The sequence below is a fragment of the Anomalospiza imberbis genome, chromosome 15 (assembly GCF_031753505.1).
Source record: "Anomalospiza imberbis isolate Cuckoo-Finch-1a 21T00152 chromosome 15, ASM3175350v1, whole genome shotgun sequence".
NCBI classification, from domain to species: domain Eukaryota; kingdom Metazoa; phylum Chordata; class Aves; order Passeriformes; family Viduidae; genus Anomalospiza; species Anomalospiza imberbis.
The window spans coordinates 11748541-11767852 of record NC_089695.1 but is presented as its reverse complement, the minus strand read 5'-3'; the positions used below and the strand labels follow the sequence as shown (position 1 = coordinate 11767852).

At 47.8% G+C, this 19312-nt stretch overlaps 2 protein-coding genes across 2 annotated transcripts in view; one reads left to right on the top strand and one right to left on the bottom strand.

Annotated features, from left to right (window-relative positions):
• Positions 1–10271, top strand: part of MGAT4B (alpha-1,3-mannosyl-glycoprotein 4-beta-N-acetylglucosaminyltransferase B) — a 50819-nt gene extending 40548 nt beyond the window's left edge. The window contains exons 6-15 of the mRNA XM_068205894.1: positions 1203–1316; positions 1731–1806; positions 2181–2295; positions 3048–3178; positions 6001–6108; positions 7034–7227; positions 7613–7691; positions 8144–8231; positions 9097–9209; positions 9285–10271. Of these exons, the coding sequence (XP_068061995.1) occupies positions 1203–1316; positions 1731–1806; positions 2181–2295; positions 3048–3178; positions 6001–6108; positions 7034–7227; positions 7613–7691; positions 8144–8231; positions 9097–9209; positions 9285–9308 (1042 nt within the window). The 3' untranslated portion in view covers positions 9309–10271. The remainder of the gene's footprint in view (positions 1–1202; positions 1317–1730; positions 1807–2180; positions 2296–3047; positions 3179–6000; positions 6109–7033; positions 7228–7612; positions 7692–8143; positions 8232–9096; positions 9210–9284) is intronic.
• Positions 10073–18728, bottom strand: LOC137483074 (leukotriene C4 synthase-like). The gene is made up of 5 exons (XM_068205895.1): positions 18091–18728; positions 13963–14062; positions 12124–12194; positions 11380–11461; positions 10073–11112 (listed from the first exon to the last, which is right to left on the bottom strand). Exons 1-5 carry the CDS (start codon positions 18239–18241, stop codon positions 10965–10967), a joined length of 552 nt encoding a protein of 183 aa, XP_068061996.1. The 5' UTR covers positions 18242–18728; the 3' UTR covers positions 10073–10964.
• Positions 18729–19312: the final 584 nt, after the last annotated feature.

Genomic DNA, 19312 nt, shown 5'->3' with positions numbered 1-19312 from the left:
GCTGGAGGACGCACTGCTCGGGGGATAATGGACTGATTGTCCGGTGGATCCTGATGAAATTACCGGGCGCTGCCGCAGAGAGTGCCTCCGCCTAGAAGTCCTGAAACTTTAATTGACTTAATGATTTGATTTCTCATCATCCCCCTCTCCAGTGCCTCCTGCCCCTGCCTGAGTCACTGAAATTATTTTTCTTCCAAATTGAATTGAGGTGGTGTGGGGCCAGGGCAGGCTGGGCTTCTCTCACAGGAGGGAGGAAGCTGCTGCTGCTTTACTGCAATGCTTTGCAGCTCAGTGAGAAGCTGCTGTTTCACTGCTGCCTGATAAAGGGAAGATTTGAAAATGTTCACTGAAGGACCTGCCAGTCCCAAGAAAGGAATAAGGGAGGGAAAAAGAAGTGAGAAGTTTTTGGCAGTGTCACTGCTTTGTCTCCCTGTGCCCCATCTCATGTCCTCCAGGCTCTGCACAAACAAAGGAAATCAGCCTTGCACCAAATGTTCTCGAAAAGGCAGTATAAAAATAACTGGTTTTCCTGCTTATCTCTCACAGTTAGAGCAGTCCCAGGGTATTGCTTGCAAGGCTGATGTAGGTGCCTGCTTTTCAGATGGGTGACATTATTTTCTGTTGGAGTTCAACTCTTTAAAGGTTTCTTAGCCACATTATAAGAAAAGTAGATGCTGATTTTATCAACATAAGAGAGCTAGGTAGACTTCCTGCTGTCTCTCTGAACTACAGCACAGCAGTGTTTTAAGGAACTTAGCAGAAATGTATAGCACAACCTCGGCAAAATTAATTTTAATTACTGATGCATTTGGAAGATCTCTACATGCCTGCAGTGCCAAGTCCTTTCTTTGCTGAACCAGTTTGCAGGTCATTTAATCCTGTAAAGAATACATGGTGCTCAGGGCTGGTCTTTAAAGCTGACCAGTGTGTGTGTGCAGGAGGGAGGAGGACGCTGGTGGGGAGCATATGTACATGAGGCTATTAGAGACTGTGGGAGGGAGAAGATAACTTAAAAAGTCCCTGTCAAGCCCTGCTGATGTCGTCTGATGAGGCCTGGATGTGCACTAGATACCAGGGAAGTTACGCCTTAGAGGCTGTGGTTTTTGTTTGGTTCTGTGGCTCAGTGTTTACCTAGTGGTTTGGTCAACTAAATGTTGTGTCAGACGTGGAGGTATTTGTTTACTGCTGCTTTTCTCCCTCAGATTCCCGAAGGAAATACACTCAGGTCTCCTGGAGGTAATTTCCCCATCTCCACATTTCTATCCTGATTTCTCCCACTTGCGGGAATCCTTTGGAGACCCCAAGGAAAGAGTCAGGTAAGAATGAGTGACCTTATAAACAATCAAGCCCTGAATTAAAGAGCCATAGCAAGTTCCTCACTGATTCCAGCAGGGAAAGCTCTCCTGCAGGGCCAGGTGAGGACTTTAAACTTGAATTATCCAAGAGCTGGAAGGACATGATTTGGTGACAGGGGAATGAACTGGCACCAGCTTTGCCAGGCTTGCCTCGTGCTGTGGTGTTTCCATCACAAAGAAAGGAGCTAATTTTAACCCAAATTATCTTCATTTTGGAAGTCCTTGAGATTTCCAGTAACTCTTAGCTGACCATATGCCATCCCCTCTGCCTCCCAGGGCTGTGCCTTCCCATCTCCAACCCAGCCTGGGCAGGCTCCCTGGAGCAGCCACTATCCCAGCAGAGACCAACAGTCCCATTGTCTTTGTCTCTTGCAGGTGGAGGACAAAGCAGAACCTGGACTACTGCTTTTTGATGATGTATGCCCAGTCCAAAGGCATTTATTACGTGCAGGTGGGTTTGGTGCTGGTGCTGGAGAAGATGGATGTACCTGTGCGTTCACTGTACTGGCTTGTCCCAGCTGAGAGAGAGCAAAGAGCATATCCAATTGTGTGGTGCAGCAGAGTGGGAGCAGGTTTTAACCACATAGATCAAAAGCTGGGTTTTTTAAATACTTTAAGACTTGGAAACCTCCCACTTAGGGAAGGCAGAAGTCCTTGTTTCTCTTACCTGTTAGATTGAGTGACAAAAAGTGTTTGGAGCACCTTCCAGAATAAACTGGGTCTGTGCCAAAGCTTTCCTCTGGTCTGTGTTGTGATTGCTCTACGTAGAGAGACTGTTGCTGGGACCTGGATGGGGCATTGGCACTGTGCCCTTTTGTCTTGCAGCTGGAGGATGATATTGTGGCCAAACCAAACTATCTCAGCACAATGAAGAACTTTGCCTTGCAGCAGCCCTCCGAAGAGTGGATGATCCTGGAGTTCTCTCAGCTGGGGTTCATTGGTAATGTTCTCCCCAACTCACCCCAGTCCTACCAGGCACAGGGCACAAGAGCCTGCTGGCTCTTGCCAGCACTACATTCTTGGCCCAAGAAATTGTCCCCACAAGATGGTAAAATACTTGGACTTGATCCCCTCCTATTTTTGCAGTGACCCTTGTGTTTGCACAGGGGAGAAAGATCCTCACAGCTGGTACTGCTGATGCTCACTTTAAGTAAAAATAAACCTGGTGAGTGGCCCAGCCAGCAACCAAACAGCTTAGATATGGCCAGTAGCTTTTAGGCTGGATGGGATCTGGATTTGCCTAAAAGTGTGCAAAAGGAAGTTTGCATCAGCTCAGAACTATTTTGGGAACAGCAGTACATGGTTGCAGTAGCAGCTTGATCTGTTATTTTGGATACTGGTTTGATTGGCTTAAAACTTGTAGTTTTCAGGGCAGGAAATGGTCTGTCCTGCAGCTGGCTGCATTTTTCATCTTGTTTCTCTTTACTGAATGGGAGAGTTTTAGACCTTTTGATACTGTTATGACCTGTGAGACTCTAATGCTTTCTAATTCTGCGACAAATATTAAATCCGGAACTGTATTAGCAATGTCAGCACTGCTGGTACATAAGCAGGGGCCACGTGTTGTTTCCTTTACACAGATAGACACATCTAACCTCCACAGCCCAGTCTCCCAATTTTTTCTTTCCCAGCTCTGATTCTAGACCATTTCATACCATAGCTCATCTCTCTCTCTCTCTCTTTGTGCTCTAGGAAAAATGTTCAAATCTCTGGATCTGAGCTTGATTGTGGAGTTCATCTTGATGTTCTATAAAGACAAACCCATTGACTGGCTGCTGGATCACATCCTCTGGGTGAAAGTCTGCAACCCTGAGAAAGATGCAGTATGTAAACAACCTCTGCTGAAGGGAAATGTTCTGTTGTGTGTGGGCAAATGTACGCTTGGCTGTGCCTCCAGAGGATCTTTTCTGTGAGCTCTGGTGCTAACTGACTTTGCACCGAGCTGTGCCACCCCTGTGGAACATGCTGCAGGGTGTCCTTGTGGACTGTGTAAGTGGAGACCCGGGAGTTCAGGCTTTTGTAGTCTGCAGCTGCCAGGAAAGGCATTATTTCTGCATCTAAGCACTAATAGGGTATTCCTCCTGCAGTCCTTGAGGACAGGAGTCATTCCCCATTCTTCTGTGCTGTTCTGCATTCCGGTGTTCTTCTCTCCCTGAAGCCGTTTCCCACTCACTGACTGTCCCCAGAATAACCTTTGACACTGGATCCATGTGCTGTGCCTGCCTGGAGCACACATGGAGACTGCCCAGAGAGCTCACCCCAGATGACCCAGACCCTCTTTGCAGTCTGCCAGGATGAAGCCAGATCACACAAAGCTCTTGTCAGGGGTTCTAGGAGGGTGCAGAGAGGTGAAATGGGCTCTGCTTTTGTGCTGCCACTCCTTTTGCAGAGCCATAAGCACCCATGCCCTGTGGAGGTTGAGTTTGAACTCCAGCAGCAAGGGGCTAAAGCGAGTGGGAAGGGCAGAGGAGGAGTGTCTGTGGCAGCAGATGTAAGATGAGCTCAGCACCAGATACTCTCCTGTCTTCTCTCTGAACATACTGTATTTACTCAAACTCTTGCTTGCCCTCCTCCCCCAGTGAGAACAAGCAGCAGAGTCACTGTGCACAGCTCAGAGCCAGTGGCTAAGAACAGACTTCATAGTGACAACCATGTTGTGGTGATAAATGCCAGAGCAAGTGGTCACTCTGGGAATTAGTATTGTATTTATGTGCTGGGGGGATGGACCATCCTCAGAGCTCTGCAGAACTGGGGCAAGGATGTGGTTTGATTTGGCCTGATCCCTGGCAGAGGACAGGGCACTGGCTCCAGTACCCCTTGTGGAGCAGGACCAGTCTCAGATGAATCCACTGAATCCTCCTGGCAGTTCAGACCATGTGCTCAGCTGTGACAGAGCACTCCCCAGGACTGTCTGGCAGCCCCACAGTCCACACAGCTGTGGGTAAAGCCGGATGGGTGGGATGCTGGGATGGAGCTGGGAACGATGCTGCTGTCTGTGCCCCCACCTTCAAAACCCTAAGCTTGAGCACTGATTAAATGCAGATCCTGCTGGGCTGGATCATCTTCTCCTTAACTCATCTGTGCTCATCTTTTCCTACCTGATAGAACCAAGGTTTTCTCAGGGGAAATTGCAAACCTCTTAAACATGTTGCCTTTTTAAAAATTAACCTACTTTCCATGTGGATTTCTGGCTCCTTTCCCCCACTGTTTGCATGATTAACTCTGCACAGCGCCCTTTCAAACATGACTTTCTCTTGTAAATCCCACTGTGCAAAATCAAATCGGTAGCGAGGAGGATTTGTCTTTTTGATTGAAAGTTTGTTTGACCTGAGCTTTTGGTAAGTGCTTTGCCTGCTCTGGGTGTATTCTGCTCTTTCTTTTTTAACTAATTTTAGATTTACCTGGGGTAGACCTATGTGAAAGGATGACCTTCTTACCACCAACTGAGCTATTCCCCCTCCTGGCTTGTCTGTGACAAGGCTGCTTTCAGGAACTGTTTCTTCAGCAGTGCAGGAAAAGGGGAGAAAAATAAATCAGGAGATGCTGTAGCTGCCTCCATTCCCCTTCCTCCTCCTCTCCCCATCCAGGGTGGGATAGCCATGATGGAGTTGCATCCAGAGTTGCTGGCAGTGAGTAGGGTCTCTCCCATTAGCATGGCTAGTTTTAATTTTCTAATGTAATGTGTGCTGGATTTGGGGATTATCTCTTTTGCAGCTCGCAGGGGTCATGCCTGGAATTTCCCAGCTCCTGGCCCATGGTGGAGGCTTGGTGTGGCACCCTGTCTGTTCCAGGCAGCCACTGTGGGATTTCTGCTGGGTGGGAGGCTGCAAGAGCAGATGGCATTAGGGATGTGCATGCATTTCTTTTCTTGGAAAAAGCCAAAGTTGGATAACAAATACCCAATTCTTACAGCTTTTAACCTGTATTTTTGTCCTGCTCCCCCAAACTGAGAGAAATGAGCTATTTTAAAATGTGAATTCTCATCTCCCCACGCTCTCAGTGATTTTCCCTTTTGTCCTTTATTCCCTCTCCATCGTCTCTCTCCCTCCACTCCATGGTAAATCACTGCCAGGATCACAGTTGCATCTCCAAGTTTATTTATGTGGTGGATAGACATGAAACAGCCCAGCAGCTCTGACGATGGCACGTGCTGTACATCTGCTCACAACTCCTGCCAGCAAACTGGGAACTGCCCATCCAGAGAGAGCCCACACTTGGTACCTGTTCACCTGGCTCTGAGTCATCCCAGGATTATTTACCTTCAGACATCAGGGATCCCAAGCTCTGAGTTGTAGGAAAAAGGCTTTCCCAATAAGCCAAGGGGCAAAGGAAACTCAGTTCTCTGGCTGTTCCTCCCTGACAGCGCAGAGGGGATTTGCTCAGCGTTCTTAGCTGTGCTTGGCAAGGAGAAATTTTTCACCTGGACCCTGCCCAGCAGAGCCTGGGGGGCAAGTGGCTGAGAGTCACAGTCCGGTTTCTCCAAAGTGTGGTTAAGAGCCCTCTTGCCAGATTAGGGCCTGAATACCACAGAAGGGCATAGAGATGTCACTTGTCTGTCACTCCTTGTGCCCTTGTCCATCACTCTTTGGCCACAGTGGCCTGCAGAGGTTTGAGCCTGGGGCACTGTGGGGCTGTCTCATTTCAGAAACACTGCGACAGGCAGAAGGCAAACCTGAGGATCCGCTTCAAGCCCTCGCTCTTCCAGCACGTGGGAACCCACTCCTCCTTAGCTGGGAAAATACAGAAGCTGAAGGTGGGTACAGCTCTCTGTCCAAACTACAGGTGGCCTGGCCTGCAGGCACCTGGGAACTGACTGCTTTTGGGTAGGGACATCAGTGACAGCAGCTGGTGGCAGCTGGATTTCTGTGAAGTGATTGTGTTTTATTCTGAATTACAGTGAGCTCAGGTAGCTCCCGCTCCTCAGAATGGCAGTGACATGCACCAAGAGTCACTCCAAGATTATAAGCCTTGGTACCAGTCCTGGCCACCCATCCTGAGTGCCAGGCCATGGTCCATGCAAGTGACTTCAAAGAATCTACTGAAAAACCTTGGAGAGATGACTCCTGGTTTGGTCTGACTTCCTTCCCACTCCACTTCATGTTCCTTGGATTTGGTGATGGACAAATTATAGCTCCCTGTATAAGAGCTGGAATTGTTAACGTGTGTTTAAACATGAACAAAATGCAGCTTTCCACAACTACAAGTGCAGAATCCATGGACAGGCATCCCTGGGCTGTGCTCTCTGTGTGATCCCCGGGGAAATGGATGGTATAATCCAGTTTGTATCCCAGTGCTGTCAGGCCATGTAATCCAGTCATTTTATGCTATTGTCAGCCTCCCAGCTGCTTTCTCCTCAAGTGCAAAGACTGTTTCCAGAGCTCCTGGGGCGTGGACAGGTGTTCAGGGACATTTGGACAGTGAAAGGCTCCTTGGTGTGCTGGATCAGAGCACAGAGCAGGGGTGTTTCTCTGAGCTGCCTCTCCTCAAGCAGTATCCTGGAATCCAATCACACATTCCTCTGCCTGGTGCCTTGCCCAAATTACTTCCATCTCTCATTCTTCTGTGCCTTGCAAATCACAAAATTTTAATTTGCAGTGCCTTGTAGCTGGGGCCTTGGTTCCTCACGGGCCAAAGCAGCTCATGGCCCTTCTCTGCCCTTTTGCTTCCTGCCCACCAAGGACAAGGACTTTGGAAAACAGGCACTGCGGAAAGAGCACGTCAACCCTCCTGCTGAGGTGAGCACCAGCCTGAAAACCTACCAGCACTTCACCTTGGAGAAGGCTTACCTGCGGGAGGACTTCTTCTGGGCCTTCACTCCCACTGCCGGAGACTTCATCCGATTCAGATTCTTCAAACCACTCCGTATTGAAAGGCCAGTGCTTGAGGGCTCAGCGGGGATGTGGGGACAGCCCAGAGCACGTGGAGACACTTGAGTTTTGCTCTTCTGGCAATTTAAATCAAATTTCTTGCCCATCTCCTGCTTGGCTGCCCAGGAGGAGGGAGCTCTTCCCCTCTTCCAGGGGAAGGATAATTTGACCCTTTCTCAGTGGGGCCACCTTTGCCAGAGTTCTTTGCTGCACTTGTGAGCAGTCCATGGTTTGGCTAATCTGGCACAGAAAGTCTCCTGCCAAATCGTGCTGTGGGCTCTTTGGGAAGGTGCCTGTTAGGTTGAGCTGTTTGATGATTCAGATGGGGTGAAAGCCATCATGTGCCCCCTCACTCAGTGTGCCTTTCTGTGGGTTTGGTCTCTGTCACAGGTTCTTCTTCCGCAGCGGGAACATCGAGCACCCAGAAGACAAACTCTTCAACACGACCGTGGAGGTTCTGCCGTTTGACGTAAGTGTTTGATTGAGATTTGAGGTGAGGGTGGAGTGGGAAGCAAAAGAGGCTTGAGAGGAGGGAACTGCTTGAAACCATCAGGAAAATCTGTACAAGATTCGAGTGCCTCTTACAGGTGCTGGCAGGGAGCCAGAGGGTCATGCCTGGTGTGATGCCACCTCGGGAGCAGGGTGCTTTGCTGAGCACAGCTGTGTGAGCCATCCCTGCCTGGGGATGCTCCAGTGGGTGGGATGGCTGCAGAGGAGGGGATGAAGCCAGAATGTGCAGTGGAAACAGCAGTGGGAGGACTGCACCTGTCCCCTTGTTTTGGGCATGTGTCTCAGGGGGCCAGGTATGGGGTGAGATGCCAGGGTTTGCTGGCAAGGGCAGCTCTGGGGTTGCTGCTTTTCCTTGGAGCTTTTGGGTGACTCTTGCCTCTGGTCTTGCACAAAACTCCTCTCCTTCTGCAGAGTCTACAGTCAGATAAGGAAGCCTTGCAGGAGGGAAGAGGCACAGTCGTCAAATACCACAGGACAGCGGATGGCTACATCCAGATAGGTATGGGGGGTGTGGGTGGTAAAGTGCCTGCTGGCTTTGATAAGACAGCCCGTGTCCTCATCTGCATGTCATTCAAGAACCTTAGAGCTGTTTGCTTGGCAAAGAGTAATTTCTGCTTGCCAGGAGCCAGGTTGAACAGGATTTGTCACTGTCTCCTCTCCTCCACTGCCCTCACTCTCAGACCAGGTTCTCCTCAGATCATTTTCGGTCCTGCATTTCGGCCAGTCTCTGCTCAGAGCCGGGACCAAATGATGCTGATTATTCGTTTGCTTACCCTGGAGGTAAAAACCTCCACCACAGGCAGTTTTGCCATCTCTGTACTCACACCACTTGCAGGTCAGACTTCATCTCTTGCCACCTGAGCTTGTTTAAGTGCTTGCCCTGCCCTTGGACAAGAATGAACAATTGTAGCCCCCAGAGAGCTGCCAGTGTGTGATACAGCCCTGGTGTCCCTGCTAAGATGTCAGGTTTTTTTAAGTAGACAAATAAAAGAAAGATTTCCTGACACATGCAACATTTTGCCATTTTCTCATTCCTCTGCATGCTGGCTGGTTTCTCCCAGTTGCATTTTCAAAAAAAAAAAAAATCACAACCAAAAAGCATGTCAGGCCACTCTGTCCCCTTTCATACAGCAGTGATATGTCACCAAAGACTCCAAGTACGTTTTGTTTACTTGATTTGTGTTCTCCAAAATGTGGCATTTTGCAGTGTAGTGCCATCCACACTGCTGGTTTTTAGCCTGTTCTGTGTTGGGGAGCTGGAGGCAGGGGCTGCTGGGGCTGTTGGTGGTGCCCTGGGGGAGAGGGGAAGTGGAGGGGCAATGCCAGAGGACATCCCTGTGTCAGCCACGTGCTCTCCCCACCAGGCTCGTTCTCCAAGGGCGTTGCAGAGGGTGAGGTGGACCCATCTTTTGGGCCGCTGGAGGCCATCAGGCTGTCCATCCAGACCGACTCCCCGGTGTGGATCATCCTCAGCGAGGTAAGCCGAGCTCCCTCAGCACCTCCCCACCCCTGCTCTGCTCATTGCTCTGATCCCATCCCTCTCTTCTTTCAGATTTTTATCAAAAAAGCAGAGTGAAACAGGCATGAGGCAGAACGGACACACTCGTGGATCCCTGGTCCTGCTCCCTCCCTCCCGCTCCCTCCTCCCCGCGGCGCCTTGCCCGGACCAGGACAGCGCAGGGCCGGCTGCCGGAGGCGGCACTCGCCCACAGACCGCGGCAAAGCTGCTGCTGAGCCTTCCCCGGCGGGGCTGCGGGGCCAGGACGGGCAGCGACTTCTCCAGAAGAGGAGCAGAAAGCAGAACCCAACCCCCTGCGCAGAGGGGTGGCTTTGCTCCGCTCCCTCGGGGTGCTGCTGCCGCTCGGGACACACGGACACCGGACAGTTTGGGGTCGGGATGAGCTTTAGCCAGCGTGGGGACAAAAAGCACCTTCAGCCCCATACAGGGCAATCTTTGGCTGTGTTTGGGGACAGAGCAGGTCACACTGAGTCCTGCCAGCTGACCCCACCGGCGCGCTGGGATGGAGGCGGCAGGGCCCGAGGTCTGCCTTGCCCTCTCCCAGGCAGCAGTCCTGGCCACAGCTGAGGATTAAGTGAGGGCAAAGACTGACCCTCCTTCAGCAGAGGAGGAACGAATCCAAAGGGGTTGGAGCTATGATTATGGCAGGGAAAACAAAAAAAAAAAAAAAAAAATGCCACACTGTGCCTGCCAGCATTGAACACAGCCCCTTAACTCGCAGTGAAGTCTCCAGTGTCTTCATGCCTTGAGATTGAGTGCAGAAACTGTCTTCTAAATAACTAATTCAGTTATTGATTGATGTGGGTTTTTTGGGGACGGAAAAAATAAAAGCAGAGGTAGCCCAGTTCAAAAATAGTAGGGATTAGTGTAAATCCCAATGTCCTTTCAGCTATACACTGGAATGCATTATACTACTTTAATGTTCTGTATTTTTTATTATTGGATACATTTGATTTTTCAAGTACATCTCTCTATATAAATATATAAAACAATGTGCACTGTAATAAAAGCTAAATTTAAGCCTTTGGTGCAGTAGTGAAAGTCACTTGCAGCAGGGCTGCTTTAGGCACCTGGGAACCCCAAGTTCACAGTGGAGGGTGGAATCCAGGGAGGGCAAAGTCCTGTTGCAGAGTTGGTGATAAGTGAAGCTGAGGTAAAGGTCATTTAATCAATGCCAGGCTTTCGTACTTGGGCTAGGGTCAGGTTTTTCTCCCAATATTTGGATGTGGTTTTAGGCAAGCTTACCCATCCTTTTCAGTTAATCACAGCAGCTTTTCCTATGAGACCCAGTCCCAACTCAGATGTTCTCACACCAGTCTCTGAGCGCCTTTGACAATCACAGGTGATTTGTAGTGAGAAAAAGAATTTATTTTTCATATCTATGGTATGATTCTTCAACATAGATCATTACAGCAGTAAGAAGGAGAGATGACAGCATGTGGGTCAATCTGTGCTCCGTGAGGCAGAGCCAGAGGCATTTTAGAGCAAACAGTGCTACAAAGCCCAGCAGTGAAGCTCCTCAGCAGGGGCAGGGGCTGGAAAACATTTGCTTTCTAGAAGGGAAATTATCTCTGAAGACCAGAGGAGTGCCAGCATCCATCTCCCTTCAGCAGGGAATGCACAGCCAGGGAAATACTCGCTCCGATGGTGCCACATGACTGGCTCCCCTGTGCCAGGGGCAAACAGTGGGTTTTGGGAGAGCTGTGGCCCCTCTCACCAGGCACCACGGAGCTGGAGAGGCCACACCAGTGCTCTCATCCATGTGGAGGAGCTGAGCCTCAGGAAGTGTGTCAGGAGCCCAGCCAGTGCCAGCCCCAGCAGCACCCAGAGCAGCCAGGCGCTGGCATACAGAGGTCCCAGCCTGGGCGGGAGAAAACACCATCAGGCACTGCCAGCCCAGCCGGGGCACAAGGCGCTCTGGCAGGACTGAGAGTCCCCAGCCGCTTTGGGACATCAGGGAAGAGGTGGCACAGCCAGGAGCACATGGGGGCAGGAAGGGAGGAGGAGGAGGCGGTGAAATTCTGCCTGCAGTCCCACCCACAGGGAGGAAAGCTGTTCCAGGGGCCTCGTCCTGCTCCCGGGCTCCCTGGGCTGGTTTGGGTGCCCGTGGTCCCGGTCAGGTCCTTACCGTCCCTGTGCCACCACGGCGTAGCCCTGGAAGTACCTGAGGCGGGTGTAGAGGTACAAGAGCCCACACACTGCAGTCACACCTGGGGGGACAGGGAGCCGAGTTCTGGTGGGGCTCAGGATCCCTGACTGCTGGAGCTGCATTCCAGCACAGTCCTCCCAGCACACGGGGCATGGCCAGAAAACCAGACACAGAGTGATTTGGCGTTAAACCACTGGGTGAGGTTAAATGAGTTTTCTTCCTTCCCTTTTTGCGAGGGATGAACTTCTCTGCCCCACAGAGTTGCCCTGGGACTTGGGTTGGCAATGCTCCCTTACGTGGTTTCTCCTCACAACTAAATGGTGGCAGCAGCCAAAGCCCCTGAGCTCACTTGGTAGGGATAGACAATGGATGAGTAAATGTTTGGGTTATGGTTTCTTGTTCTGACATAGCTCTGCCTCATCTGCTGCCACCCTGGGACAGCCTGACCTTGTCCAGGAGAAGCAGCACGAGGGAACAGCCAGGCTCCAGCAAAGGAGCAGGGGCTGCCAGTGCTTCCTCCTCCAGGCAGGAATGGGCTCAGCTGCTCCCAGCTGGAGTTGAGGCACTTCTCAAGCCAGCTAAAGGGGAAATTTGCTTTCCATGAACAAGAGCCTCACAGGCACAGAGAGAATGCCTGAGTCACAATGGGATTTAAACTGGGGCTGGGGTTTTTTGGTTTGTTCACATGGTTTGGGTTTGAGTTCTCCCCCACATCCCTCTTACCTTGATGGAAGAAGATTCCAGCAACCCAGAGGAGGGAAATGAAGATTGGGAAGTACTCTGAGCAGTTTGCCCTGGTGAGAACCAGAGATGAGAGTTAAAACAGCCTCCTTTTACATCAGAGCCTGGATAACCAAGGCTGGAGAAGGGAATTGGAAACTCACGTCCGAGCAAGCTAAAAGAGCTGATGAGAACCATTGCTGTGCTGAGGGAAAGGGGGCTTTTCTGTGCTCAAGAACATCCAATATCTGTATTGTAGAGAAAAAAAGCAACCAAAGAACACAGAGCATTCACCTCTCCTGTATTCACATGGCCCTGGATTGACAAGCTGTGGCTGAGATGGAGATTTGTCTCTGCTGGACCCTCAACAGGCTCCATCCCACACACAGCACCATCCCAGACCGCTGCTGCACCACCAGCTGCTGGGGGAGATCCTTCTTGTCAGTATTTAGGGAGCTTTCTCTTCCACTTGGGTGAGCACAGCCCAAATTTGGGAGTCACATAAGTCACACACCAAGAAGGATCCTTCTCTCAGATAAAATTCAGCAGGAGGTGATCAGATTTACAGCCAGGTTTTCCTCCTTTTTCCTTTAGTGACAAAATTACAGATTTTCTGCAAGAATAGGAGCTGTGCTATTAAAGACATTGGTTTTGCTTCTCCCACATTTTACCATTCCCTAGGCAATTTAATCTTAATGTTGGCCAAAAATATACGAACCTTTAGAGAACGGAGCCAGGCTGGGAGCTGGAAAAAGTCTGAAGAACCTTATTCTGTAAATGCAGTTTGAGCCTCAGTGAGGGGAGGCTGCCAGGTTTCAAGTGAGTAATGCATCAATACCACTTTTTCCCATTTTTTTTTCCAATAGATCAAATTATCCATTTGTATACTCTTCCACAGGGAAAAGAGAAGAAAAACCCACAAAGAAGCAAGTCCTTCTTAAGTCCAAGTTCCCTGAGGTCACCTTCCCTGCCACAGCCCATGGCATGACTTGGTCAACACACATTTAATAGTTAAGTATTTAATTAAAAGCCGCATCAGCAGCTCCCCAGCTCGCAGAGGCTGATGTCTCCAGGCAGGCTGGCCTTCCATGGCCCCACAGAAGGACTGGAGCTGGTGTTTTTGTCACTCCACAAACGTTTCCTGTGCGCTGGCAAGGGAACGCAGCTGCTTTGTTCAGGATTTAGTGCCGGGCTGGAATTACCCTTCACACCAGCTCCAGCCAATTCCTTTCAATCGCTCACAAAACAGAACGACTGAGATGAAAGATGGAATCTGGTGCTTGCTGGAAGCTGAAGGGATCTGTGAACGTTTCCAGTTTAGCTCCAGCATTGCTCTCTCCATAGGAGCAGAGCAAAAAGAAACAGCCTTCAGCAGGGGCCCACGAGTGCTGATTCTCACAGTACAATGGTTTCTGAAAGGGAAAAAATTAAAATGCCCTTGTGGCTGGTTCTGCAAGCAAGGCCCTTTGCTTCAATTCAACAGCAAAACATTACCAGAAAATATCAGGTTATTAATAAAGCTTTGGCTGCTCTCACCATTTGGAGCCAATGGTAATATTAAATTTAATGATTCTAATTGTGAATGCTCTGCACCTCCTCCATACGGCCACTAATTTGTAATTTGGCTGCCTCACAATGCCAGAAGGAGAATTATCATGGATGGACAGAAACACCCCAGCCAAAGTGCTTCAAATCAAAATGCAGACCTTTGCACACAAAGCATTGAAAAAAAAATAATAACAGTAGCAGTAAGTGGAAAGGTGATTGAGGAAGACCGGTCTCTCCCAACAGTTGACTTAAGTCTTTTCTAGACAAAGTCACCACAAAAAGTCGAAATCTTACTGAGCTCTGAAGGTCCTCTCAAATTCAGGGTGACCTGTTGTTTCAGGAGGGGAAATCTTGTACTTCCGACGGGCGTAGATCACCTGCATTGCAAAATAGGCTGAAAACAGAACACAGGAATGGTAACAGACCAGCAATGTTTATTTAGCCAAGTGTCATCTGCCTTGGAATCAAGCAAGTGGTTAGACTGAAAGAGCTGATATGATCTAGGTCCACAGTCCAGGGCTGTCACACACGAGCTGTAATAAATGTGCCATTTATTTCACTCTCATGCTTTAAATTCAGGTTTGGTTATCCCAGCTGAGTGCTAGTGCTGGATGACACTTTGCATCATCTCACACCCAGCAGAGCCCTCAGTGCTGCTCCCCAGCAGATGAAACACACCATAAAACCTTACCAAGTCCACACTGAGTCACAGATTTATTTCTGAATCTTGCACTTTGTGTTTAGAGTACGTGTGCACCCGCAGCCAGTCTGATGGGAATGATGTGCAACACTTTCTGCTATTGGGTGGGTGCAAAGTAGGGCCCATGTCACAGAGCAGCATCCAAACTGTCAAGCACTAGGATATCATTAAGTCAATTGGAGATGCTCTTAATCATGGCAATAAAAGGAAATGGGGAAGAGGGTGATTATTTCTTGCTCTTCACTCCTGCAGGACAGTCCCAGGGCTCCAGCAGCTCCAGGAGCAGAGGTGCTGCCCATGCCTGCTATCAGCCTGTGCCACATTTGAGCCAAGACACTGACTCAGTGTCTGCTACATCAGTCCTTTGTGCGTGTGTAAAGGACATGGAAAGTCACTTCAAAACAATGAAAACTTGCTAACATGAAGATTTGGAATGTCTCACTATATATTTAAAACTCCTACTCCCACAGGCAATTGCTGATGCTCTGCTTTATTTAGGTGCACTGCTACACTGCTTCCTTTATTTAAAACTCCTATTTTCATATAGGAGAAAACTATAAAAACAATTACTTTGGTGGCTGTGGTGGTGTCACTGAGACACTTGAGTGAGCAAAGTCATCATGTAGCAACATTTCCAGAGCATTGCACAGAGACAAGGAGCCAGGGTGCAAGGCCTGCCCTGGGGACTGTCCTATTGTAGCAAAGATAAAAGCAGAACAGCAGGATAGAGAAGGGGAAGCAGGGACAGATGTTCCAAGATTAAAGACAAGACATGTTCCTGCAGAAAAGCATTAGAACATATGTAGAAGGGAATTAGAAATGTAAATAATCTGATGCTATGTGGCTTGTGTATCACAAGGTTTTACTAACATAAGTACAGTCATTCCTTTCAGAACATACATAAGAACAACTAAGCATGTTCTAGTATCTTCCACAGTGACCCAGCCCTAAACAAGGTGTGCTGACAGAGCAGAGTGGGGGGAAACAAGAATGTTCCCCCCTGTTTGATTCATTTGTAGCAGGTTGATCATGGGTGAGGGGTCACCCTTCTGCAGAGGTCCAGCAGGACCTCACAGTGTTCCCTCTGTGAATCCAGAGAGGTGTGACACACAACTGGAATTCAGCAGCTGCTGGAGAGCTCTGGGAGTAAGATGAAACCATGGCCCATCCTGTTACCTCTCCTCCTCCCTGATGCTCTCAGGGTCTCATCCCAGTCTCCTCTCCAGAAATTGACTGACCTGAAGTTACAGCATCATGAGCAGATCTGGCTTTGTGGCATAAGCCCAGCTGCACTGAGCAATGCTCTTCATCCTGCTTTGTGCCATCTGCACCTTTCCAAAGGTAGTATTCTTGTGACTGATGGGTGAATTAAGAGTCATTTTACATCAAACCTCTCCATCAGCTCTACACTTAGCATCTTGCTTCTACACAGGGCCTAATATTCAGAGAAGTCCTACACAGATCCCTGACACTTAGGGATGGGTAACATAGAAAACAACCACCCAAGAGGAGCAGGAGCCTTTTGGAGGACAGCTGGCTGTTCCCCAAGCCTGGTGTAAGGGTGAAGAACTGAGGATGAAGAACCAGTCCACAAAAGCACTTCCCAGAATGAAGTGTTGGAAAAACCCACACTGCAGAGCCTTCTCAGCTCGGACTCATAGAGAAAAAGAGTTCAATCTACTCTACAGAACCTTTCAAAGCATTTCCTTTTGTGATTCATGCCTCGAGGTTAATCACCTGTGTGGATTCCCATGTGGCATAGGGACTCAGCTCTCCCTGAACTTTGCTCCTCAGTGGAAATATTCTTCATTCTCTATTTGATTATGTCCACAAACTTGTCAAATCCTATCATAGTTGCTATCTGCCACATTTGAGTGAACCTGGCAAACAAGCCCTCTGGGGCCTGACAGTGACATTGCGTAAGTTTTCTTTCCTTTGAAGCTGTAAAATAAAGGAGTGGGGGAAAAAAATTGGAGTAGAATAATTTTGCTCTGTGGTACAATGTTCACAACAAGGCTGGGACACACATCTACAGAGTGCTAAACTCAGGGTTTCACTAAACTGAGAATGACTAAATTAAAAAGGGGAAAGTTACTTGAAAGAACGCGGAAACTGCAGGCTCACAGAAAATTCAAAAGGAAACATAAAAATCAACCAACGGTGTACCAAGGTCAGCCATTAAATGACATCTCCTGCACCAGGATGTGATGGAGGAGTGTCTGTAGGGATAGCCCATGTCCATGCTTCAGTGCTCCCCTGCTCAGATTGAATCCCAGACCTGTAACTCACCTACAGAATGTCCTTTCAAAACATGCAGAGAAAACACAGCCCTGAACCCCAGTGACATGGGCACACGTATTTCATAGGACTAGACGGAGAGGAAACACAAAGTATTTTGCAATTGCTCCTTGGCTTCCCACACAGAGATCATGAAACCAGGATACCTCATCTGATCGAACAGATAGGAGGGTGCTAAGCCAGCTATTCACCTGCTGGCTTCACACCTGGCTTGTGTGCCATCAAAGTAAAATGCTTAATGATGCAACCTTTAAAAAGTACTTGGAATTCTCATTAAACAAAAATATTTGAGACAAAACTGCTATCTAGGGATTTGCTACTGAGGGTTTCCTAAAGAAAAAGGGTTCAGCAGCATTTCTGTAACTCAGGTTTTCTTCATGTCTTGTCTTTGCATGCTAAACACTTGCTCCACCCCCACTTAGTTTAATAACAAAAAAATTCATAGTACCAAAGTTTCTTCCGTTTGTAGTTGTATGTCTCTGTAAATTGAGTGGAAATTACTGAAAATTCAGAAGTCTTAAGCTCTATTTTTAAAGTGGCATATTTTGTTTTAAATAATGCTTGTATTAAGAGATTTATCATCTGATGGCTAAAAGCACTTGATGCTGCTCAGAGATTCACATCCATTTGCAAGCAGAGGTGTGGTAGCTGTATGGTGAATTAATACAGTAATAACAAACCCCACAAACCTTTCCTTATAGAATGGTGAAGTTTTTAATAAAATGGGGGCTCTGTCCCTATCCCAGGCAAAGGAGTGACTGTCCTGAAGCTCAAGGGGGAGAGCCTTTGCCCAAAGGACCCACAAATAAACAGAGCTTGGCAACAGCACGGCTCCTTCTAAATGGTCTGGTCTAAACACAATGCGTCTATTCCAACTAGAAGTCACTGAGTTCCTTTGAAGAGCTCTGTGTCTATTTAGGACCAGAACTTGCATTAGTTTCCAGATTACTGTGCTCTCAGTCCATCTTGTCACCTGCTCTGCGCCATAGGAACATACAAGGATATTGGTCACAGAGAAACACCCATGTGCACGAGGCTCTTTCCTATATCCACACCTGTCTGTACACTGACCTCCTCATCAGCACATTTACCAACCTGCCTTTATTTTGGCTACCTCCAGCCACTGCAAGTTACAAATTACCTGCTAAAATTCAATCACAAACTAGTTTACTTTAATAACATCATGTTGAAATTGCTTTAAGTCTAAAAGTTTTACTCGCTGGCTTTGAAGATCATTTTTAGTTAAATAATGACCACGCTCAGGCATGACACTTCTGCCATGTACAGCCAAAAATTTGTATCATTTTACCATGAAGGAAAACAGTGACTTTCACTCCATAGATGCTCTGAGAAAAACACAGGAACACATCCCAAAAAGTTTAACATAATTAGCTGAATATTGGCATTGGACAAAGGATATTTACCTTGCTCCAGGACTCCCAGAACTGTGACTGTGGCCAGCAGGTCTATTTGATCTCTCATGCTGCTGACTGTGGAGCAAACCCCAGGCTGATGTGCTGGGTACAGCTGTTCCAACACTCTCTCCCACCACTTCCAAGAGCTGCCTCTGAGCATAGGTGTTTCCTCTACCACACCTTGTCTCCACACCACGTGGTTTTCCAAAGCAGCCACCCACCAGAAAATGTCTACTCCTTCCAGCCAAGTGCCTTTTGCTGAACAATGGAGCAGGGTAGAATTTTACATGAGCAAACTGCAAAATTCTTCTAATTCATTCTTCATTTACAGATTTTATACCACGATTGAATTATATGTTGCTGGCAATGGAAAGATGATAGAATTCTTTCCAGCCCTTTTGTTGCTAGTTTTAATGAGCTCTGAAGCATCTCAATTATGTGCAAGGTTGTAAAAATTATTAACAAGCATTTACAAATTAATGACTTGACCTTCTGCTCTTATTTCAAGTAGTGGAGTTGACCACATGAAAGATTCGATACACCCCAGCTGGAATAACTTAATTCTGTTGCCAGATTCTGTGATTTAACAGAACATTCAGATATATCCTACTAATTACCACTCTTATGTTTACCAAAGAGGAGTACAGTTCTTTTCTAGCACTCACTCACTTGGTAGTTTTCTGAAATTTTTAAGCAATACAAACACTTTCCCTTGCTAACATACAAAAGAAAAGTTCTCAGTTCTGAAGGCAGCAGAGGATGTAGAAACACAGACCCTGAGAAATGTTACGCTGACATCAGAGTCATATTTGTAAAATGTAAAATTTGAAAACAGCAATGTTTTCACCCTGAATAATTTTTCTCCCCACTCCACAAATGTAAAATTGGCATCAGTTCAAAAAGTTGCCTTATGTTCTTGAGCAACTTTACATGGATGACGACTCTGACTTTAAAATTTTTTAAATCAAAGAGAAGGAAGGTTTTCCCTTAATGTTGGTGGTTGAGCCATGACATTTCTCTCTGTTGAGTCACACAGACAAACCCTCACTACAGAATTTGTGCAGGTACCAGACCTACAGTTTCTCCCAAGAGGGACACAGCAAGATTTTTTTCTAGTTTGGCTCTTCATTGCTTCAAAACCCCATTATGACTGTTCATCAAGTTGAAAATTCAGTTAATCAGATATCCAATGTTACACTTTTTATACATAACCACACATGTAGAATAGCAA

Excerpts from the sequence above, each read along its gene's own strand:
- LOC137483074 (XM_068205895.1), bottom strand. The coding sequence starts at position 18,241 with ATGCTCAGAGGCAGCTCTTGGAAGTGGTGGGAGAGAGTGTTGGAACAG. Across the intron at positions 12,195-13,962 it reads GAGAGGACCTTCAGAGCTCA|GGCAAACTGCTCAGAGTACT; the intron begins GTAAGATTTCGA and ends GGTTCTCACCAG. Across the intron at positions 11,113-11,379 it reads GCCGTGGTGGCACAGGGACG|GCTGGGACCTCTGTATGCCA; the intron begins GTAAGGACCTGA and ends TCTCCCGCCCAG.